The sequence below is a fragment of the Ostrea edulis genome, chromosome 5, assembly GCF_947568905.1.
Source record: "Ostrea edulis chromosome 5, xbOstEdul1.1, whole genome shotgun sequence".
Lineage (NCBI taxonomy): Eukaryota > Metazoa > Mollusca > Bivalvia > Ostreida > Ostreidae > Ostrea > Ostrea edulis.
This window is the reverse complement of record NC_079168.1, coordinates 57,917,278-57,941,918: the sequence shown is the minus strand read 5'-3', so window position 1 is coordinate 57,941,918 and position 24,641 is coordinate 57,917,278. Positions and strand designations below refer to the sequence as shown.

Here is a 24,641-nt window from a genome sequence, read left to right as displayed (position 1 = left end):
TACCCAGCATAATCCTCGCTGTTTATGTAGGTGAGTAATGGTGCTGATGCTGGTGATGTGGTAGGACTGGTGACTGTGGAGGACCCGGATAACGTAGACCCCGACTCCCCCACACAGACCCACAACTGTTCAGTGGGAGGAGAGGGGCTAGGAGTATTCATCATAGACAATGATTCCGGCAACCTGAAGGTACATTCAAGTATGATGTGGTCATAATACCACAGAACCCAGTTAAGTGAGTAATTACACTTTTGGAGGGGATCTCCACTTCTGGATGACAAACATGTGGCACATTTATGTCTTTTGAATTTTAAGATCTGTGCAAAAATGAGCTCCTGTACTCAAGAAATGGTTTCTATGGCAGCTTATAGACATGGATAGATTTGACTGTTCTGTGTAGGAATTATTGTTTTTAATCATTTAGAAATATGAAAAGGTATATTGCTTTATGAATATTGTGTAATTAGTAGATGGTATATTAACAGCATTCAGCCAATGAAATGTCTTCCAACATGGACTTTTCCAATTATATATGACCATTCTCTTGCGTATAGATCTGGTTTTGTGTTTGGCTTTATATCAAACCCCCCAACACCCCCAAACAAAGTTTAGGGGTATGTATTGGTATCAGCATGTCTGTATACATGAGTTTGTCCACGCATGTTCCAAGAAACAAGAGCATGGATTTTTCTGAAAATTTGTGCACTCGTTACTCACCATATGAAGATGTGCACCTGGTATTTTCATATTGATTGGACAATTTATCTTCAGTTTACAGGCTTTTTTCTACTTACTTAGTCATTTTTAGCCGAGTTGCAACGAAGTTGAACTTGGCTATTGGTTTGGTGATGCGGGCGGGCGTCAACAATTGGTTTCCGGATGATAACTCGAAAAGTTTACAATCTAATCAAATGAAACTTTTATATATTGTTGGGTACCAGGCAAGGAAGACCCCTATTGATTTTGGAGAAAATAGGTCAAAGGTCAAGGTCACAGTGACCAAAAATAGAATGAAAATTTCAGAAAAATTTGGTTTCCGGATGATAACTCCTAAAGTTTAAATCCGAATCAAATGAAACTTTGATATATTGTTGAGTACCAGGTAAGGAAGACCCCTATTGATTTTGGAGAAAATAGGTCAAAGGTCAAGGTCACAGTGACCGAATATAGAATGAAAATTTCAGAAAAATTTGGTTTCAGGATGATAACTCCTAAAGTTTAAATCCGAATCAAATGAAACTTTGATATATTGTTGAGTACCAGGTAAGGAAGACCCCTATTGATTTTGGAGAAAATAGGCCAAAGGTCAAGGTCACAGTGACCGAATATAGAATGAAAATTTCAGAAAAATTTGGTTTCCGGATGATAACTCCGGAAGTTTTAATCCGAATCAAATGAAACTTTGATATATTGTTGGGTACCAGGTAAGGAAGACCCCTATTGATTTTGGAGGAAAAAGGTCCAAGGTCAAGGTCACAGTGACCGAATATATAATGAAAATTTCAGAAAAATTTGGTTTCCTGATGATAACTCAGAAAGTTTAAATCCGAATCAAATGAAACTTTGATATATTGTTGGGTACCAGGTAAGGAAGACCCCTATTGATGTTGAGAAAAAAGGTCAGAGGTCAAGGTCACAGTGACCGAATATAGAATGAAAATTTCAGTAATATTTTGTTTCCGGATGATAACTCCTAAAGTTTAAATCCGAATCAAATGATATTTTAAGATATTGTTGTGTACCAGGTAAGGAAAACCCCTATTGATTTTGGAGAAAATAGGTCAAAGGTCAAGGTCACAGTGACCGAAAATAGATTTTAAATTCCAAAAAAATTTGGTTTCCGGAGGATAACTCAGAAAGTTTAAATCCGAATCAAATGATACTTGAAGATATTATTGTGTACCAGGTAAGAAAACCCCTTATTGATTTTGGAGAAAATAGGTCAAAGGTCAAGGTCACAGTGACCGAAAATAGATTTAAAATTCCAAAAAAAATTTGGTTTCCGGAGGATAACTCAATTTTTTTTTAATTTGAATCAAATGAAACTTGGATATATTGTTGGATACCAGCTAGCAAAGCAAGGCCTCTATTGATTTGGAGAACAAAGTCACAGTGACCAAATATAGATTGAAAACTTCAGACAAATATGGTTTCTGGACAGTAACTCGAAAACTTTAAAACTGAAATTAGTTCTTCACAATTATAAATATGCCACATCATTCCTGACTTTACAATGTATCCCATGCAACTCGGCTCATGCACCCCTGGGTGCATATACTGATTTTTTAAACTAAAAAGAATATATCCTAGAAATTCATGAAGAGATTTGATTTAAATGTTGTAAATACATTGTTTTAGACTGAAGTTATGAATATTTTATTTTAGATTAGAATATTTAAAGTATTAGAAAGTTATGCTAATTTCTATTTTTCCATTTTGAGGAGGTGTTGTCAGTTTTCAGGGTACATGTAAAAACCAATGAACAGATTTGATTCAAAATTAGTGTATATATTACAGATATAGTGAAGGTTTGCTTCTGTCATTTAAATCTGTCAATATTCATTAACATCAAGATATAGTGAAGGTTTGCTTCTGTCATTTAAATCTGTCAATATTCATTATCAAGGAAATCCGGATTATTTTCATTTTACAGGTGTTTTTTCAACTTCATTGACTTTGTCATTAATGATCTGTTCTTTCACAGGGACTACTGCATTAGTCAAGGAGAGGGTAAAATGGAATCATCAGTCAATGTGTTTGTCTGTGGATGAATTTGTTAATAAAAGATGTGTCGTTTTCTGGCTCATGTATGCTGAATAGTAGTTATCCATGTAATATTATTCAGAAATTGTATGAAAAATATTTTCAATATTCTGAGTAACACTCTACTGCAGAATATATAGCCTTGCATTTACATATACATTAATTGCTCTCAGGAATCTCTATGTCAAAAGGATGTGTTTATTCTTCAATAAGCACAAATTCACTATTTCCCACCATTCAATATGCCTTGCGGGGAATATTAGTCCAGCTAGGACAGTTCTAGTTTCAGACTGTTGTTGACTTTAAACCACGTACTGTATGACTTTTGGCATCACATTTCATTATCTTACATGTACCTAGCTTATGAACAACTATACAGTCATGTGGATATTATCTTAAATGTACCTAGCTTATGAACAACTATACAGTCATGTGGATATTATCTTAAATGTACCTAGCTTATGAACAACTATACAGTCATGTGGATATTATTTTACTTGTACCTAGCTTATGAACAACTATACAGTCATGTGGATATTATCTTACATGTACCTAGCTTATGAACAACTATACAGTCATGTGGATATTATTTTACTTGTACCTAGCTGATGAACAACTCCACTGTCATTTGGACATTATTTTACATGTACCTAGTTTATGAACAACTATCTTCCTTAATAATACTGTTTTTCAAATTGGAAAAATTTTAATATTTGTTCTACCATCTGTGTAAGATTTTGAAAGGTATCACAATACATTACATGTACATGCAGAGATCCAGCATATTTTGAAAAACAATTTTTTTTTAAGGTCCTATCTTCAGTGCCCCTGGACAGAACGGAAATGATTATAGTTATAACATGTAGGGATGATGGGATACCACCATTGGAATTCTCGCAGAACATCAGTCTGGTCATCAAAGAAACAGTTACAGTGCCAAAGGAAGTTAGATTAACCAATCAGAAAGTTGTGCCAGAAAATATCGAGACTTTCAAAATTGGAGAATTCCAAGTCTTTAACATGTTAACAGATAAACCTGTAGAAAATGAGGTCAGTATCATTTAAGTAAAAATGAATGTTAACATTATGGCAAAGAATGTTAAGTTATGTTTATACTTGAATTCATTATGAGTAAATGGCATGGAATATGTGTTTCAGATCTACTTATACTTCTTGATGGACTTTAATGCCCCCTTCACTGTGGAAGGAAACATACTGAAAACCAAGAAAGCTTTTGACTTTGAAACTCAGCAGTTTGTCCAGGTTCAAATCAATGCTCTGGCATTTGGGTCCAATATAAAGACAGAGTTTGAGGTGTGTGTACTCTACATTGATTTACTTATTTGTTTGGAAGTAGTATACCTGTAATTGAAAGAAAGTTTAGGCAGTACGATAGTACAGTAAAACACACTTATAACGAATTCATGCTTATTGTGAAGTGATATTATTCCTCTATGAAAGGAGAATAACAAAACTTTTAATGGATATAATGAAGTTTGGTTATAATGAACTGTTTTTTGCTGGCCTTTAAGATTTGCTATAATCAGTTTTACTGTATATATGTATAAAACTTGAAATGTTGCCATTTTTGTTAGATTGAGATAGGTGATATGAATGAGGCTCCTATAGGGATTGGGATCTATGGAGGTGGACTTTTGAAGGAGAACAGTGAAGTAGGGACTGTTATAGGTGACCTTAACACCAGAGACCAGGAGAAGAACCAAATGTATTCCTACACCATCAAGTCCATCTCTCCAGGGTGGGTACCTGAAAAATTGTCTTATCCATCAAGTCCATCTCCCCAGGGTAGTTAACTGAAAAATTGTCTTATCCATCAAGTCCATCTATCCAGGGTGGGTAACTGAAAAATTGTCTTATCCATCAAATCTATCTATCCAGGGTCGGTAATTGTAAAATTGTCTTATCCATCAAATCTATCTCTCCAGGGTGGGTAACTGAAAAATTGTCTTATCCATCAAATCTATCTATCCAGGGTAGGTAACTGAAAAATTGTCTTATCCATCAAATCTATCTCTCCAGGGTGGGTAACTGAAAAATTGTCTTATCCATCAAATCTATCTATCTAGGGTGGGTAACTGAAAAATTGTCTTATCCATCAAATCGTGTAAAGTGGATACTGATAAATTCCCTATCCAGGATGGGGTGCTGATAAATTCCCTATCCAGGATGGGGTGCTGATAAATTCCCTATCCAGGATGGGGTGCTGATAAATTCTCTATCCAGGATGGGGTAATATATACTGATAAATTCCCTATCCAGGATGGGGTAATATATACTGATAAATTCCCTATCCAGGATGGGGTGCTGATAAATTCTCTATCCAGGATGGGGTGCTGATAAATTCTCAATCCAGGATGGGGTAATATATACTGATAAATTCTCTAACCAGGATGGGGTGCTGATAAATTCCCTATCCAGAATGGGGTGCTGATAAATTCTCTATCCAGGATGGGGTGCTGATAAATTCTCTATCCAGGATGGGGTACTGATTATTTTTAAGATGTTTTGATATTGAACTGTATTTGATTTAGAAGCATTTTTTGTTTAGGAACCTGGGCATTGAATTTATGGTTAAATATTTTCATGTATCAGTGCATTATATATCAATAACAAATACATGTATATAATTAATGACAGTAGGACAATCCATACATTAAAAGAAAATGTTTATAAGTAATAGTTAAAATTTTAATTTCTTCTTCCAGAAAGAAATGATATTTGTACATGTTCTCGCATTACTCCTGGAATTATTATGGTATCTAAACCCTTTTTTTAGATTAACAAACACTGGAGATGTATTACCATACGCTGGCCTATTTAAACTACAGAACAGTACCATGATTGTGGGAAAGTCAGAAGGTTTCTTGAACTTTGAGATGTATCCTGTGTTTTCAGTTGTTGTAACAACAACAGACTCTGGTACCCCGCCCCTCTCTTATACTGGTGTTATAAGGATTGTTCTGCAGAATGTCAATGACCAACCAAAGAACATAACCCTCAGCAATAATCAGGTTGTCTTGACTGCACTTTCTTTCTAAGGGATTACTTTTATAGAATTAATAATTTCTTAAATGAATTCCAGCAATTTTCCTTCATTACCAACAATTTATTTATAAATACTTTTAGATGACTAATATAGAGTTACCCTTCTGTGCTCTGCAGGTTCTAGAAAATAGTGTGCCAGGCACAAAGATCGGACTGTTGACTGTTACAGACGAAGACAAAGGAGACCTTCACTTTTGTTTTGTGGAATCGCCAGGGGTTCCATTCAAGGTTTTGTTTGTTTGTGTGTGTTGTATGTCCTATTTGAGAATTTTTAAACATCCATCTTTAGATGGGACTTATTATGATACAGCAGTGTCTGCACACCATTCTTTCAGGGTTTTCTGTTTCTATTTTCATCTCTCACATATCAAGCTGAAACTTGATGTGTAGCTTTGTTGTGGATCACCATAGATCATGTTGCTGTTATATTAATCCATTTGGACCACTCTTGCAGGAGTTTTGCCCCTTAATTTAAGATTTAATGTTATATGGAGGGTGCATAATTTGTCTGCCTAACCCTCCCAGTTTTCAAGTGAGGACCTTTTTATTTTATAGATTGTTTGTATGGATATTGAAGATGTGCATGTGGCAAATATTTTTATATTCTTCAATTTTTGAGAAAATTATAGGTTGTTGAACTTTTTTTGAGGAAATATAAAGTGAGTGCATGGTTTGTCCTTTTAACTCCTCTCACAATTTTCAAGCTAAGGCCTTTGTAAACAACTTTAAGATGTGCATTATATATAATTATACCCCCCGCAACAAGTTGTGGGGGGTATACTGGAATCGGGTTGTCCGTCCGTCTGTCTGTAGACGCAATGGTTTCCGGGCTCTAAAGCGTTATCCTTTCCACCTACAGTCACCATATCATACATATGGACTACCCATGGGATGAAGATGTTCCGTATCGATTTTGGGGTCAAAGGTCAAGCGCACTGGACATCGAAGTAGCAATATGGTTTCCAGGCTCTAAAGCGTTATCCTTTCCACCTACAGTCACCATATCATACATATGGACTACCCATGGGATGAAGATGTTCCCTATCGATTTTGAGGTCAAAGGTCACGCGCACTGGACATCGAAGTAGCAATATGGTTCGGTTTGTCATGCCATTTGTTTTTTACACTCAGAAAAGAGGTAGTTTATACCTATTACCAACACCCTTTGGGAGATTGGGGTAAGCAGGGGGTATTCTTAGTGAGCATTGCTCACAGTACCTCTTGTTATATATTGCAAGGATTTTTATTCTCAACAATTTAATTTGATGTTTGAAAAAAATTATAAGTTGTTGACAGTGCTCCCACTGGACCAAAATTCCCTTTCGCCACTTTTTCGGGGTGCGGCGCAGCGCAAATAATCTCATGCTTTACAATTATTTCCATCATATTATTTTATTCATTACACTGATTTTAGCATTTTGAATCAGTTACATGTATATTACTTAATCATATCCACCTACCATACCTAAACACTTCTTTCTGAATTATTAAGAAGTTGATTTGTTTTTTGATAAATTATATTATGGAAATCAAAAATCAGATAATAAATCATATAAATATAAACTTCATGATGCTACACCCCTCAGTGAAAACATTGTGTACTTTGCCCGAAATACAGATGTCACAAAACATCAAGCCCAATTTAGAGTCGTATCTCAACCATTCCCTATTAAATTTCCGTTTTGGTATGGAAGATTTTGCAATTTGGACAGAATCAGATGTTTGAGCAGGTGGGGTTGACTGTAAAGCCAAACAATGATATTTTTTTAATTCTAGACTGACTTAGGTCAGAAGCTACGAGTTTAGTGTCAAAATAGAATGGGGTGCATAGTCTTATGAGATTAACATTTTTATACTGTTGCGCACCGAACTTCAAAGAAAATTATTTATCAAAATTGCTATGTCCATATCAATGGTGACCAACCGCATTGTTTATGAAATTTCGAACTAAAATCAAACCCATCAAAATTAAAATCTTGTAATCAATGAGCTTGGCCGCAAAAACAAACAATTGATGTATATACATTATACACAATAATACGGCCAATTTAATTACCGGTCGGTTCTGTGGTTAAGAATTGACATTAATGTGAAGATGATAACACGATAATGCATAAGACTTTAAATGTTAAACAATTGACCACAGCAGGGTACACAGCTGTCCGATGTACTTTATTACATAATCACCGACTTTTTTGCAGCCATACATTACCTGAGGCTATTATCTGGCCTTCGTGACCAGCTCTGTGTGCAATGGAGCGACGCGAGATTTCCGATAATACTGAATAAACAAATTTTGACTGTATAAACAAACAGGCGATAATGTGTCATTGACAAAGGAAAACACAAGACAGATTTTAAAATACAATTTACTACAAAATGGGATTTTCACCACTTTAATTTTTTTTTCGCCATTTTTGAAAAAAAATTCGCCATTGGCGAAAATGGCAAAGCCCAGCTCGAGCACTGGTTGTTGAACAATTTTAGGGAAATATTTTGCACAAAGAACTCTTAATCTGCTATCTACCTTCTGTCACAGTTTTTAAGCTAGGACCTTATATTCATATGATGCAAAGGAAAGTATGTCACAGCTTGATGGGTGATATTACATAAAGTAAATTTCTAAAATTCATGGCTTAAAAAACACCCTACATAGGCTAGTGATGGATGTATTATGTATCATTTCCTGTATTCCTACATAGGCTTGTGATGTATTATGCATCATTTCCTGTACTCCTACATAGGCTAGTGATGGGTGTATTATGTATCATTTCCTGTACTCCTACATAGGCTAGTGATGGGTGTATTATGTATCATTTCCTGTACTCCTGCATAGGCTAGTGATAGATGTATTATCATTTCCTGTACTCCTACATAGGCTTGTGATAGGTGTATTATGTATCATTTTCTGTACTCCTACATAGGCTAGTGATGGGTGTATTATGTATCATTTCCTGTACTCCTGCATAGGCTAGTGATAGATGTATTATCATTTCCTGTACTCCTACATAGGCTTGTGATGGGTGTATTATGTATCATTTCCTGTACTCCTACATAGGCTAGTGATGGGTGTATTATGTATCATTTCTAGTACTCCTACATAGGCTTGTGATGGGTGTATTATGTATCATTTCCTGTACTCCTACATAGGCTTGTGATGGGTGTATTATGTATCATTTCCTGTACTCCTACATAGGCTTGTGATGGGTGTATTATCATTTCCTTTACTCCTACATAGAGATGTGATGGGTGTATTATGTATCATTTCCTGTACTCCTACATAGGCTTGTGATGGGTGTATTATGTATCATTTCTAGTACTCCTACATAGGCTAGTGATGGGTGTATTATGTATCATTTCCTGTACTCCTACATAGGCTAGTGATGGGTGTATTATCATTTCCTTTACTCCTACATAGGCTAGTGATGGGTGTATTATATATCATTTCCTGTACTCCTACATAGGCTAGTGATGGGTGTATTATGTATCATTTCCTGTACTCCTACATAGGCTTGTGATGGGTGTATTATGTATCATTTCCTGTACTCCTACATAGGCTAGTGATGGATGTATTATGTATCATTTCCTGTACCCCTACATAGGCTTGTGATGGGTGTATTATATATCATTTCCTGTACTCCTACATAGGCTAGTGATGGGTGTATTATGTATCATTTCCTGTACTCCTACATAGGCTAGTGATGGGTGTATTATGTATCATTTCCTGTACTCCTACATAGGCTTGTGATGGGTGTATTATGTATCATTTCCTGTACTCCTACATAGGCTTGTGATGGGTGTATTATGTATCATTTCCTGTACTCCTACATAGGCTAGTGATGGGTGTATTATGTATCATTTCCTGTACTCCTACATAGGCTAGTGATGGGTGTATTATGTATCATTTCCTTTACTCCTACATAGGCTTGTGATGGGTGTATTATCATTTCCTGTACTCCTACATAGGCTAGTGATGGGTGTATTATCATTTCCTGTACTCCTACATAGGCTAGTGATGGGTGTATTATGTATCATTTCCTGTACTCCTACATAGGCTAGTGATGGGTGTATTATGTATCATTTCCTGTATTCCTACATAGGCTTGTGATGTATTATGTATCATTTCCAGTACTCCTACATAGGCTAGTGATAGGTGTATTATGTATCATTTCCTGTACCCCTACATAGGCTTGTGATGGGTGTATTATGTATCATTTCCTGTACTCCTACATAGGCTTGTGATGGGTGTATTATGTATCATTTCCAGTACTCCTACATAAGCTTGTGATGGGTGTATTATGTATTATTTCCAGTCCTCTTGTTCACTTATGTAGAGATATTAACAGCTCATCAAAGTACTGTACATGTACATATTTTGTGGTATTTAGAATTTAAGTGCAGTCGAAGTTGATACACTATTTGGTGTAATCATAATTTAGCACTTCGGTGTTTATAATTGGTGTAATCATGATTTAGCACTTCTGTGGTTTTAATAGATAGAGAATTTTACATTTTAGCGCAATTCTAACAAATTGGCAATCTTGCTTCACCGCCAAAGCCACATAAATTTGACTCCCACGAGAATAGATACACATACAGTATTTGATATCAAGGCATGAATGAAACATTTAGCAATTCTTGAATATATGTATTTGTAGATAAAGAACAATCTTACCTTAGTGGTTGGAAATGGGCTAATTGATTTTGAAAGGGATAAAATATTTGCGATAGAGGTATGTACAATAAAAAGGACAAGGAACTTTTTTTTATATTTTTGGTAAAGTTTCATTGTGATCTTTGCATAATGTTTTGAAGTAACAATTTGGCATTGTTTGAAAATTTAAACAGTCCTTTTCATATTTTAGTTCTTTACTTTGTTTGAATATTTGGACTTGTCTAATATGATATTAAATATAAATGTTGAAGTTTTATCTAAATGTTCATTTACAGATTGAATGCTGGGACTCTGGGCATCGTGGGTCACAACTCGGGGTCAGTAAGACATTTGTCATTAATGTCACAAATGTTAACGAGCCTCCATTTAACATCAGTCTCAGCTCCACCTCAATCAAGGAAAACACTCCTGTCGGCCAGGTCCTGGGAGAGCTCTCAGCGGAAGATGTGGATAGCACAGAGGTCTGAAATTTCCTTTGTCACTTAGTCAAAATGGATTGTAATAGATATTTAGAGTAACATTTAACAAAGATTTTAATTTTAAATTTTTAATAAAGAGTCATTACTTTTATCAACTTGGACCTGAATATTATGAATTTTCCTTTGTTTTATTGCTGTGATGTAGGTCATCTTTAGAGTTGAAGAAAATCCCTTTGTTAGACTGGATGGAACCAACACAGTTGTCACCAAGACAGATCTAGACTTTGAAGAATTATCTGAGTTTGTTTTTACTGTTAATGCTGTGGATTCAGAGAAAGCTTTCAAATCAATGAAAATAAAAATCAAGGTATGAATTGTCTTTAATGCTAGATCCAGTTTATTGCATGCTGTTATAATCTGTACTTAATGAGTGGCTTACTTTCTAGATATTGGATGTAAATGAAGTCCCAACAGATATCATGTTAAGTACACTAAAAGTGAAGGAAAATTTAGACCCTGAAACACAGATAGCCACATTGACAACATCTGATCCCGACAGCAACCAAGTGTTTGTGTATTCCAGTACAGAGACAGGTAAGTGCAGGAGGATTTGGAAAGCAAATGTCTGTATCAAACTTCCATATGATATCAGATCTTGCTTGCAAAAGTGAGCCCCGAGTGTGAAATTATAGACTGTTTTCATCACTTTACATCTGTTAATCTGTATACAGTCTTATTTTCAATACAGCGTAAAAAAATTTCAAGGTGAAAATGCTGAAATTAGAAGTGTAGTGAATATAAGTTTAAGGCGTAACATTTATGTAGAATATGGACTTATAAAAACCATGAATCACTTAGTATTGTGAAAACAGATTTTTTTAAATATCCTAGATATATCTAGGAAGGAATTTAAAGCTGTATACCATAGAATTTATGTTTTTTGGAAATCATGAAAGGCCTGAAGTACTGGATGAACTTTGAAATTTCAGGGTTAAAGTCTGCAAATAATATGACACTGTGCTGAGGTCACCGTATAGATAGAGTAGTAGAACCATGTAATCATCTGTGGAAGAGATTATGCGTGACTATATGTGTATTTATACCCCCTGTAAATGAAGTTTGGAAGATATGTTGTCTGTTTGTCCTTTGATAGCTGCATTTTGTCCAAATTAAGCTTTGTTTACTTTTTAATTTTTGTGAAAATGTTGTATACTCATTACAGTAACTAGGTTAACCTGTGTGTCTGGTATTCTCAGATTGACTTGTTCAATTTTGAGAAAGTTATGGCCATTTTTAGTTGTTTTTCATGATATTTCTGTATATTCTGCCAGTATCTTCCCAGAGAAACAACTTTGGGAGATGTTGGTTTCACCATGTCTGTGTTTTTGTCCATCCTTTATATGTGACAATCAATTGTTTAATTCTCTATGTTAAGTGAAGATTCAAGTTTGTGACCAAAACACATTACTATATTACTCAGATTTGCATTTCCTCCCTTTTACAACATGAATATTGATAAGAACTGTGGTCAATGGAATTAGTTGATTGGTTAGTTGTTTTATGTCCAATCAAGAATTTTTCACTCATATTGAAACATCACCAGCTGTAGGTGAAGTACCACAAATTTAGACCTATGCTTTTTGCTTACGGACATAGCGTTGATGGTTCTTTAACATGCCAATGCCTCCTGTGACTCGGGACCTCTGTTTTTAAGATCATATCCGGAAAGAAAACGCAAATCTCACTTCTAAATGCTAAGCGTTTTGTGAAGGAGCAATCACTACCTATGTTCATGTTTTAGGTTTGATTCAGCCATTGTTCGAGCGGGGCTTGAACTCGAGACATCCCAATTACGAAACAAATGCTCTACCACTGACCTACCGTGACCGGAATTCAGTGTTAGCCTGTAACTTGTATTCAGGTGAAACATGAATAATGTTGAAACTCGTGTCTTTCTAGTCTTCAGCTATACAGTATTCAGATATGCCCCAATATGAATGAGCCCCACAGGATGACACTGTACAAATCAGTCCCATTAAAACAGGTCTGGTTTACTGTGCATTCTACATAAATAGGTTGCCCTCAAATTATTCAGGTTTACCCTCAGAAATTGAAGAGATTTGTTGTTATTTTGATTAGCAATCTTTGTTGATTTTGTCATTTCTGTTTCATTCTTGTGCCACTTCTATTCAAATCATTGCAGGATATTTCAAAATACAAGGGGACAAGCTTGTGACTGGAACTAAACAAATTGACTATGAGGAGATTTCTAGCCTGGAGTTACATATCAATAGCACAGACAGTGGTGTGCCTCCCAAAACTATCAACGTAAGCATGTCAAATATTTGAATTGCTGCATAATATAAAAGAAAAAAGAATTGCATTATATTTCAAATGTTTATTATGATGTTGTGTGATACATAAAGATCTGTAATGCATTTTCAATTAGCTGCATATAATAGTATTTTGCTTTCTGTTTTAGCGGATATTTGTGTTTGAAGTAGAGGATGTGAATGAACCTTTGATTGACATTGTTTTGGGAACCATTAGTCTGGTTCCTGAAGATCTTCCACAAGGGTCAGTCCTGTCCAAGATTCTTGTGAATGATCCAGACGAGGGTCAGCCCCATGTCTGTCAAGTCCTGCCTAGCTCTGCACCCTTTTCAGTTGTCACCAATGAAAACAAAACAATGGCGTTGACTTTGACGGGAGTGTTGAACTATGAAACAAATTCCAAACACGATCTCCGAATCAAGTGTACAGATGGGGAATTTGAAATGGTTAAGGTAATCAACGTCATCATGACTTTCAGTATTAGCTCACTTGAGTGAGCTTTGCAGATCACCAGTTGTCCATAGTCTGTCGATCCATCTATCTAAATATCTGTCTATTTTTAAGCTTAACACATTTTTGACTTCTAGAACCACTAAGCCAATATCAACCAAACTTGGTACAGAGCTGTACAGTACTGGATAAAGGAGATTCAAAATTGTTCAAATGAAGGACAACGCCTCCTTCCAAGGGGAAATAATCAAGAAGAGATAATAGGTTGGGCTCATATAAAAGTCTCTCTCAAGAACCACTGGTCTAGGGTTCTCAGAAGTGGAGCGAAGTTTTGCATAAGAATATATAGGAGAAAATCTTATTCCAAAGAGCAGTAGGGCCATGATTAGGCACATTAATATGCAAGCATCCTCAGGTAGTGCAGATTCAAATTCATTCAAATCAATGCATCAGGGGTATGTTTGTGCCACAATACAGATTCAAAATTTACAAGGGAATAAAGAAAATTTAAATTCTTCTGAAGAACAGGACCATGATTAGGAAGCAGTCACCCTCAGATTCATGTTTGTTATACCCCCCGCAACAAGTTGTGGGGGGGTATACTGGAATCGGGTTGTCCGTCTGTCTGTCCGTCCGTCCGTCTGTAGACGCAATGGTTTCCGGGCTCTAAAGCGTTATCCTTTCCACCTACAGTCACCATTTCATACATATGGACTACCCATGGGATGAAGATGTTCCCTATTAATTTTGGGGTCAAAAGGTCAAAGGTCAAGTGCACTGGACATCGAAGTAGCAATATGGTTTCCGGGCTCTAAAGCGTTATCCTTTCCACCTACCGTCACCATATCATACATATGGACTACCCATGGGATGAAGATGTTCCCTATTGATTTTGGGGTCAAAAGGTCAAAGGTCAAGCACACTGGACATCGAAGTAGCAATATGGTTTCCGGGCTCTAAAGCGTTATCCTTTCCACCTACAGTCACCATATCATACATATGGACTACCCATGGGATGAAGATGTTCCCTATTGATTTTGGGGTCAAAAGGTCAAAGGTCAAGTGCACTGGACATCGAAGTAGCAATATGGTTTCCGGGCTCTAAAGCGTTATCCTTTCCACCTACAGTCACCATATCATACATATGGACTACCCATGGGATGAAGATGTTCCCTATTGATTTTGGGGTCAAAAGGTCAAAGGTCACGCGCACTGGACATCGAAGTAGCAATATGGTTCGGTTTGTCATGCCATTTGTTTTTTACACTCAGAAAAGAGGTAGTTTATACCTATTACCAACACCCTTTGGGAGATTGGGATAAGCGGGGGGTATTCTTAGTGAGCATTGCTCACAGTACCTCTTGTTAAATTCTGCTGAAGAACAGCAGAACCAAGTTAACTTATTGTGGCCTAAGGACCTTTTATTTAAAGAATAGCTTTCTTTCTTTTCATGTAGATATAAATTGCATGCAATGCTGGTGATCAAAGATATGACTTCATTAACCATGTATATACATGTATACAGCAATTTGTGCTTTTAAAATTTAGTTCACCTAAGCCAAAGGCTGAAATGAGAGCTTTTCTGATCAAAATTTGTCTCTTGTCATTGTAAACTTTTCACATTTTCATTTTCTTCTCCAGAACCACTGGGCCAATTTTGATCAAATTCAGTACAAATCATCCTTGGGTAAAGGGGATTCAAGTTTGTTCAAGGCCATGATCCCTTCAAAGGAGAGATAATCAAAAAGGGCAAAAATAGGGTGGGGTCATTTAAAAATCTTCTCAAGAATCTCTGGGCCAGAAATTTCAAATTTACAAGAAAACCTTCTGACAGACTTGATTCAAGTATGTTCAAATCATTACGCCTGGGGTTAGGGTGGGGCCACAATACAGGATCAAAGTTTACATGCGAATATATAGAAAAAATCATCTTGAGAACCATTAGACCAAAAAAGTTGAAATTTACATGAATGGCTTCTGACATTGAGAAGATTAAAGTTTGTTTAAATCATGGCCACTGGGGGGAGTAAGGTGGGTCCCCAATTAGGGATCATAGTTTTACATGCAGATAATATAGGAAAAATATTTTAAATCTTCTCAAAAACAACAGGACCATGATTAGTCTTGTTAATATATATATAAATAAATATAAAGCAATTTTGTGAACAAGGTCAATTATAATAAGTCGTTAGCAGAAAATTGAGTACCCAATTGTTCAATCAATTTTTGTAATGAAGTAGAAGCACTTAAAATGACATTTTCTGTCAAACAGATAATTGCTTCATTTCTTATGTCAGTTTATGAAAATTGTCCGTGGTATGTATTATTATGGTTTGTCACACCATCATTGAAATTTGAAAATAATATATATCTAGAATAAAGATTGCGTGTTGGTTTTCACTTGGGGTTAATTATTCATCATTTTACCACATGTAAGTAAAGTACTTGATCTGAAAGGTTTGCTATAGTGCGCAGAATCTCATTTTAGGAAATAACACTGCATATGAAGGACATAAATGAGAGACCATTAGGGATATCACTGAGTGGATCTCACACAGTCATAGCCGATGGAGTGTCAGGGTACAGTATTGGGGAAATCACAGTCTCAGATCCTGACTTAAAGCAGACACATATCACTACTGTCAAGGGACCTAACTCAGATTTCATCAAGGCAATCTAAATTATTGATATTTTCCTTGTACTCAAATACATGTATCATGCTATAGATGTACATTCTAATATTTCTTCATTACATGCATTCTTTGCAATTGATATACGATTTTGGTACTTCTTAGGAAGTAATGCTATTTTTGATGAACATAGCTGCGTACCTGTTAACAAAACTATATACAGTAATTGAACAGTCAATAATAAATTGACATTTATACTTTGTAGGTTAAAAATAACAATTTGGTATTGACTGGACCAATCCCATTGGATGTTCTTAAGAAGGTCCCTCCCATCATAGAGGTGACAGTAACAGCCATAGACAATGGTGAACCTCCCCTGTCTGTCAATCATACCTTTATTCTTCCAATCACAAATGTTCAAATATTTGCTGCAAAACTGCCTTCAGTTTCATTGGATAACCAGAAAGTATGGGAGGACTCTGATATTGGGGATGTTATAGGAAGGTTGTACAGTATTAATCAGACAATTGATGAGGAAATTGTTTTTCATCTCACAAGTAATCAAGGGGGACTATTTGACATAAAGGACAATAAGTATTTGATACTTGTAAAAAATTTAACTGAAGTGGAAGAAACATCAAGGACAATTACTGTGCAGGTGAAAAATACTGAAACTTTTGAGACAGAGTCCCAGGACATAACCATCTTTATCAAGAAGGTTGATAAATGTGAAGTAAATGGCAAGAAATGTGATAGAAATGCTCGCTGTGTGAAATTAGCTAATTCCACTAGCCATGTATGTGTCTGCGAAGTTGGATTTACAGGGAATGGGTATACCTGTAAAAGTAATGACTACTGTCAGGAAAATACAGTGGCTTGTTTAAACAATGGTACCTGTGTGAATGAAATAGAAAAATATGTGTGTCTGTGTGCAGATGGATTTGTAGGCTTACAGTGCGAGATTCCAGCTATGATGAGTGCCATGGATCCTTGTTCAATCGTGTCTTGCCAGCATGGAGGTGTCTGTACAATAAATGGTGAGGGCAGAGTTATCTGCTCCTGTCAGACCGGATGGGAAGGAGAGTTTTGTGAGAGAAGGAAGGATAACTGTGTTAATGTTGTCTGTCTTGGTAATGGGACATGTGTTGACAAGCATGTGAGCTATGCCTGTGAGTGTTCTGATGGTAGGACAGGAACTCTCTGTCAGTATCAGCCCAGCCTTTGCCAAGGTGAACATGCATGTGAGAATAAAGAAGATGTTTGTATTCCTCTTGCAGACAGTAGAAGAGTGATATGTACCAATGAATCCTGTGTTGTAGACCTAGTTATTACTAAGGCTGGCATTGACACAGACATAGTAGGATTAACGGCCGTGCTCACAGAGGCAGTGGTTCAGCTTGTGGAGCAGGCTGACAGCTTACAGTCAACCAACAGGAAAGAGAGACAGTTGGCATCAGATTCCCACATGTACATCATCAGCGCTACTCTAGAAGAGGATGGTAAATCATGGGAGATAAAGTTTGTAGTGTATGAAAATGGTGGAGATGTTTACACGAGGACTATTATTTACGATGTGCTGTATCGGGCGTGTTCCTTTAGTGGTAAGCTTCAAAGCATGTCGACAAGTGAGAGAGTTTGGTCGTCTCTTAAATAATTGAGAGGACAAAAGAATCCATAGCTTTGTTTTTAGAATATGTGATTGAGTAAAACATATAAATGCCTTTGGTATGTAAATTTGTGTCATTATGTTTCAGGATCATTTGATTTGTTAAAAGAGGTAGTTTGTCCGTCCGTCTCGCTCCATCATCAGTCAAACCAAGATACAGGGGGTTTCCCTATCACCGTAGTGGCAGCTGCCATTGGAGGCAAGTATAAATGAAACTATGCTGCTGCCAGTGCAAGGTCAAGATTAAATTTCATGAGTGAAGAAAATGAATTATAAACAATATACATGATATATGCATTTCATTATATTCTTGATTTTGTGCAAATGTTGTAATGCAGTTTATTGCTCTCTTTATACACCCGTCTTTAGATGGGACATACTGATAGTTCAACAATTTCTATACGGGGCCAAAATAAAAATATTGTTTGTTTCCCCTCGCCCGACCGAGTCTGAAAATTCACACCGACCCATAAGTTTTTATTACGCCATTCTGGTGAAGTTTTTTTTTTAATTTTAAGAAAAATTCAAGGTCGTTTCTGGTGCAGATCAGTATTTTATAATGACAAAAATTTTCTATATCTTCTTTGGTTTCAATCCAAAGTTAAAAAATAATAATACGAATACAGGAGGTGTTCTGGTCCGAAATCTAGAAATTTCGCCCCCTCCAGCTGGAGGCGGCATTCTCTGGTTGATTTCAAATACTTACAAGCCGAATTCAATTTTAAGCTCATAACTAATCAATAAAACGATTCTTCTTGTACTTACTAATATCGATTTTATGGGTCTTTCATCACATAAACAGTCTCTTGAAAACATTTTATCAAACTGTCGAGCTTTGTTTTGAGTCACGAGACTCGTTTGCTCAAATGGCAGTGAAAATTCGGTTGACTACAATTGTTGGCTTCTGTTTAATATCGAATTTTGGATTGATATTTTCTTTTAATCGATATTAATAAGTACAAGAATCATGATTGTTTTATTGATTAGTTACAAGTGAGTTTAACATTGAATTCGGCTCGCAATTCGGACTAGTGATCTGCAAGATCGAGATGGAGAAATGTTGTCTATACGAGGAGCGCGGAAACGAGAGAATTCGGGGCAATCCAGTGTGCAAGTTGTGTTCTTCAGCAGGGGAAAGTGTTAATATTTCGGACGGATGCGATATTTTTGACAGTCAATCAGAAGCATTCTCAATTTAACTTATTTCTGAACTAATGCTATATTTACAAACTGGAAAACACCTAATTATATGCACATGTGTAACTCAGCTCTGATTGGTTGATGTCAGCATCCATTTTGTTTGATCGGCAAAATCAAGTCTCGTTGAAACGTTTTCTGGTAAACTAGATCTACCGATATCATTTAAAAATATAATCAAAATCACTATCATATATAAATTAAGATAATGTGCAAAAAACAAAAGCATAAAATGTCAGTGAACCATAAATAAAAGACAGCAACCGAGTTTACCAATTTTATAACACCATGTGTCCAAAACTAACACCATTGTCCATAGTTGCAACATTCTCCCTAATTTTATTTAAGTGTTAGTATGTGGTATAAATAGCAGAGAAAATTCTGATGAAACCCAATGTTCGTCGAATCAACCAATATGTATACATGTAGTCCAATGCCTAAGTTTAGTGGTTAGATAATGAGCATTTCCAAAATACATGAAGTACTGTCCGAAATATCGACACCTTCCCTAATTGCAAAACGTGGCAATCAAAGCAGAATTTACGCGAGAACTGACTATACGAGTTTGATGAGGAAACATGGATGATGTACTTCACGACGTTTGGTATCGGGCATTGTTAATGGTTATGGGAATTTCATAATAAATAAAATTCTGCTAGCTAAAAAAAAAAAACTTTTTACCTACCTACCGACCTTCCTCTGAAATTTAGGGTCGGGAGAGGGGAAACAAACATATTTTTAAATGTGGCCCGGTCGTTTGTTTTGGATTTTCTGTTTCTATATTCATTTCTCTGTCATCTATCAAGAAGTAGATTCTTTATAGTGTCCCTCTAGATAAATTTGCAATTGTAATCCACTCTGACTTCTCTTGCAGGAGTCTAGCCCCTTTATTAAGTCTCCAAATCAAAGTTTGGAGACAATCTGTCTGACAAGCAACTCCTGATTTTCTTGATTTTTTTTCCTTATTTTGATCTGTTCCTGGTTTTTTAGGTCACCTGAGTAAACTCAGGTGACCTATTGCAATTGGTTGTCGTCCGTCGTCATGTATTAACAATTGAACATTTTTAACTTCTTGATAACTACCAGTCCAATTCTTTTCAAATTTGGTATGGAGCATCATTTGGACAAGGGGGACATAAATAGTAAAGAAGATGGGTGACTTTATCGAGCTGAGAACCCACAGAGGGACAAATATCAAAGTTAAAATTAAAACTCTCCAGAAAAAGAAAAATTTGCATTCTAGTTAAAACAATCAATCCATAGTTTCCAAAAATGCTTTTTCGATGTTCCCATTTCAAGGGGACATTGAAAAAATCCTACTTAAAATCACCTATACGCGAAAAATGCACAAAATAACAGTAAATTTGACTTTTCCAAGCAGATTTTCATATGGAGTGGGTCAAGTCTCCATTGTGAACTAAGTAAAATATGTTAGTACATGTTCAGGTGTAATATGTTTTGTAAATAAAAGTAAGGAGACTTGACCCACTCTGTGAAAAAAAACTTACTTCTTGTGTATAACTTTTGTCGTATTATCAAGAAAATTTCTATGTCCATGACGGGTGACTTTAGATTGCTTGAAATTCTGAAATTCTTCATGGGATGGATAGCCGAGGTAGTATAGCGGCAGTCTCACTGATGTCATGGACAAGCCCAGATTGCATATCTGTGGTTCGAATACCAATTTTTCCTACCTATTGTTTTTTCTTCTCTTATTAATGAATAGACTTCCCATAATTATTTGTCTCTGGCATTTTATGCTAACTTTATGCAGTCTTAATGACGATCACAAGTAATAGATTCCAACATGCAGCTAGAGAATAAATGTAAACAAGTATGGGGCCTCCTGTGAAGTGTGGATGTTGTTTATGTAAACGACACGTTAAAGGAAAGTTAAAGAGAACAATTTCAACAATGCTTAAGAAGTTACTTGAAGAGATCATGACAAAAGCCAAATACGCAACCAACTGGTGCAGACTGTCTAAAAGGCATGTTCAGTACAAAAACAAATCAAGTGCCTGTTTCTGTCCCATTTGTATTTGCTGGGAAATCTAACAGCAAATATGCGTTCTGTAACTGTAAAACCGGCCTCAGAGTTGTAACAAAAGAGGCGAGAACTGATGCCTTTATCATATTCGGAGTAGTAGTTACAGTAGGTTGTAAATGCTGTTCAAAAACATTTGCTGGGGGGAAACTGAATCCAAACCAAAACATTAATACTGCACCATACAGAAAACGCTGTTCCACATTTGATTTACACCACAAAATGTGAGGTTTCTCATTCACATCACATGTGAATGGAAATACGGAGAACATAATGTTGGATGTTGCGAGCATATGTAATGTCATTTGGTACCTGAGGTACTCCAGGCATCAGTGTAATTGTGGGTGTGTTAAAAACCGCTTAATGTCTGATATACATGATGCTCTCTGTGAAACAAATTCTGATTATGATTTTGATTAAATATCATTCTTTGAAGTATGATTTGTTTTGAATTCTTAATATTTTGGACAGCGTTTTAGTACGGTAATGTATCTATTGTAACTACGGGTACCATCAATGCAGATTTTAAACTCCCGATTCGCGACCGGTGCCCAATCATGAATAGGCTTATTGTTCGCCAAGTTCACCCATCTTCTTTAAGGATTCCAGCACCCCTAGGTTCGGGGCAAAAACTGCCCAAAATTGACCAATTTTCAAAAGTCTTCTTCTCAAGAACCACACACGTGAAAGAAAAACTAAATGCATAATGATGTAGAGCAGGGAGGCCTGTACCAAAATTGTAAATTTCATGATCCCCGGGGTAGGGGTTCTGACCTCAGGGCGGGCCCAATCTTGGTATATAGTGTTTATGTGTAAAACACTTAAATATCATCTTTAGTGCTATTGATACTAAATTGAAACTAAATAGATATCTAGAAAGAACAGATAGTCCTTTACCAAAATTGTAAATTTGATGATCCCAGGGGTAGAGGTTTTGGTATCAGGGTGGGACCAAAATGGTCAGTTATTAAATGTATGAACAATAGACATTTTTAAATTCTTGATAACTATTATTCCAATTCTTTTCAAATTTGGTATGAAACATATTTGGAACAAGGGGAACATAAATTGTAAATTTCAGGACTCCTGCACCCCTGTGGCCTTAGGGGCGGGCAAAAACTTCCCAAAATTGACCAATTTTCAAAAATCTTCTTCTCAAGAACGCACACATGTAAGAAAATCTAAATGCATAGTGATGTAGAGCAGGAAGGCCTCTACCAAAATTGTAAATTTCATGATCCCAGGTGTAGGGGTTCTGACCCCAGGGCAGGGCCAAACTTGTTATATAGTGTTAATGTGTAAAACACTTGAATAACATTTTCTTTAGTGCTATTTATGCTAAATTGAAACTAAATGGATAGAGCAGGTAGTCTTTTACCAAAATTGTAAATTTGATGATCCTCAGAGAAAGGGTTCTGACCCCAGGGTAGGGCCAAACTTAGTATATAGTATTTATGTGGAAGTTTGCTGATACTGTATAAAATCTAAATGCATACTTAGGAATAGCAGAAAAGGATGTACAAAAAATGGTAATTTTACAACTCAGGGTTTCGACTCTAGGATGGGTCCAAATTAGTGATATCTTTTAATGTTAATACACCTATTATATTATTTAAAGCCTTTCATCATTGTATGCTTTTTTAAGAGCATTGAAGTTTTAAGAACATATTTTTTTTTATACTGCTGCTGAACATTAGAATTTAGCTTAGATATTCAGAACAGGAATTTTTTTTTCTAGATTTCATCACCCTTGGGAGTAGTGATACTTTTACATGCAAATATATAGGGAAAATCTTTAAATATATGGGCCAAGGTGACTCAGGTGAGCAATGTGGCCCATGGGCCTCTTGATTTATAGAGTACATACAGGTATCACCCCTTTCTGCCCACTTGTCTGTCTGTGACTGCATATAACTTTGTACCAAAGAGATATTAAATACTCATAGTTCACACAAAGATTACTTATTAACTGAGGTGTGTCATTTGGTCAACTTCTAGTTTACTGGTGGAAAAAGTTCAGAATTCCTATCTGGGTAATAAATAAATAAATACTCAGATTTTGCAGAGGTTGTGTATGATATGAAAGTGTGTCATGACTTGACCCAAGGGCATTTGTTTAAGGTCAAGGTCACTGGGAGAAAAAGTTTAAAATTCCCATATTGAACATATCTTGGCAACAAATTCAAGAGTCCTAAATGTTGCTTATAACAAGAGAGTGTGTAATGATTCAGACTAAGAATGTGTTCTTTGTTATTACAGGTTTTATTGCTGTTTTTGTGGTCATTGTTGTTTGTGTTATGAGAAAGAAAAAGGGCAGGGAACCAAACAAGGACCAGACAAAACAAGACACTAACATAGATAAGGTAACATGCATGGGGAAACTAATGTAAGGTAATTTTACGTGCTCAAGTTTCCCCACCAGATTATGACCTTGTTAAACTGGAATTTTACAGATTTGTATGACTGTGTGCTATTACAAATTTTTCCATCCTTTAATTGCGGATTTACATGTAGGATATATATATATATATATACAGGAGTACCTGGTAGTAACTTGCCCATGTGTACTTGCATAAGTGTATCCAAACATTGTTGTGGACACATGATAAGAAGTACAATTCTAGGTGTCAGTCTTGCACTTGATACAGAGGTGGCAGGAGGGGAGATGCTTATTGATATGTAGGTCAGAAGGTCAAATGTTGAGGTCATACCATTGTCGGAAACCCTTGGTCGGTCGCTCTAGACGATTACCTACCATGGGTCACAAGGAGTATTTTCGCAGGAAGGTATGTCTCGGCTTCTATATGCGATTGGTCGCTTTACCATTCCTTATTGCGATATTCAACCAATGAAAAAGCCCCTTATTTCCAGTCCTTGGTAGCATAGAAAAACATGCTTTCGAAGCCAAGATTTTGACTACGTTTAAGTTGGACAAGTTACAAAACTTTCAACGAGATGCTTTATCTGCATTATTTAAGTGGGGATGTATTTGTGTCTATAAAGACAGGGGAGGGAAAAGCCTGTGTTACCAAGAGTTTGTACAGGACTACATGTCCAGCACGAGTTCGTAGTTTCATCATACGGGAGCAATGTGTGTTTTTTTTTAACAGACTTGGTATTTCATCGGTTTCTATAGGTATGTTAAACTTACACCTTGCGTATTAAGTACTGCCGTAATTTGTTCTATTTGTGTTGTCGGCACAATTTGAGCCAGTAATTGTGACCTTCGATCTTTACACACCTCTCTCGTGCAAACACAATTGATGTCTCACCTACGCTAATTACAAAATGACATGTGAACGGGATTGTAAGACCATATCTTAATTCAAATTTTCATCTAATTTTTAAATTGTATCATGCATGACTGATTTTATTCATGTGTCATGAAGCAGTGATGA

The 24,641-nt window shown here is 36.1% G+C and overlaps 1 protein-coding gene across 1 annotated transcript in view; it reads left to right on the top strand.

The window, feature by feature from the left end:
• Window positions 1-24,641, top strand: part of LOC125651112 (protocadherin Fat 4-like) — a 137,079-nt gene that overhangs the window by 108,416 nt on the left and 4,022 nt on the right. The window contains exons 42-57 of the mRNA XM_048879703.2: window positions 31-189; window positions 3,574-3,813; window positions 3,922-4,077; window positions 4,359-4,522; window positions 5,561-5,795; window positions 5,947-6,057; window positions 10,488-10,562; window positions 10,780-10,965; window positions 11,129-11,290; window positions 11,370-11,517; window positions 13,127-13,251; window positions 13,406-13,708; window positions 16,195-16,377; window positions 16,602-17,937; window positions 18,091-18,201; window positions 23,503-23,606. Coding sequence (XP_048735660.2) covers window positions 31-189; window positions 3,574-3,813; window positions 3,922-4,077; window positions 4,359-4,522; window positions 5,561-5,795; window positions 5,947-6,057; window positions 10,488-10,562; window positions 10,780-10,965; window positions 11,129-11,290; window positions 11,370-11,517; window positions 13,127-13,251; window positions 13,406-13,708; window positions 16,195-16,377; window positions 16,602-17,937; window positions 18,091-18,201; window positions 23,503-23,606 — 3,798 coding nt within the window. The remainder of the gene's footprint in view (window positions 1-30; window positions 190-3,573; window positions 3,814-3,921; window positions 4,078-4,358; window positions 4,523-5,560; window positions 5,796-5,946; window positions 6,058-10,487; window positions 10,563-10,779; window positions 10,966-11,128; window positions 11,291-11,369; window positions 11,518-13,126; window positions 13,252-13,405; window positions 13,709-16,194; window positions 16,378-16,601; window positions 17,938-18,090; window positions 18,202-23,502; window positions 23,607-24,641) is intronic.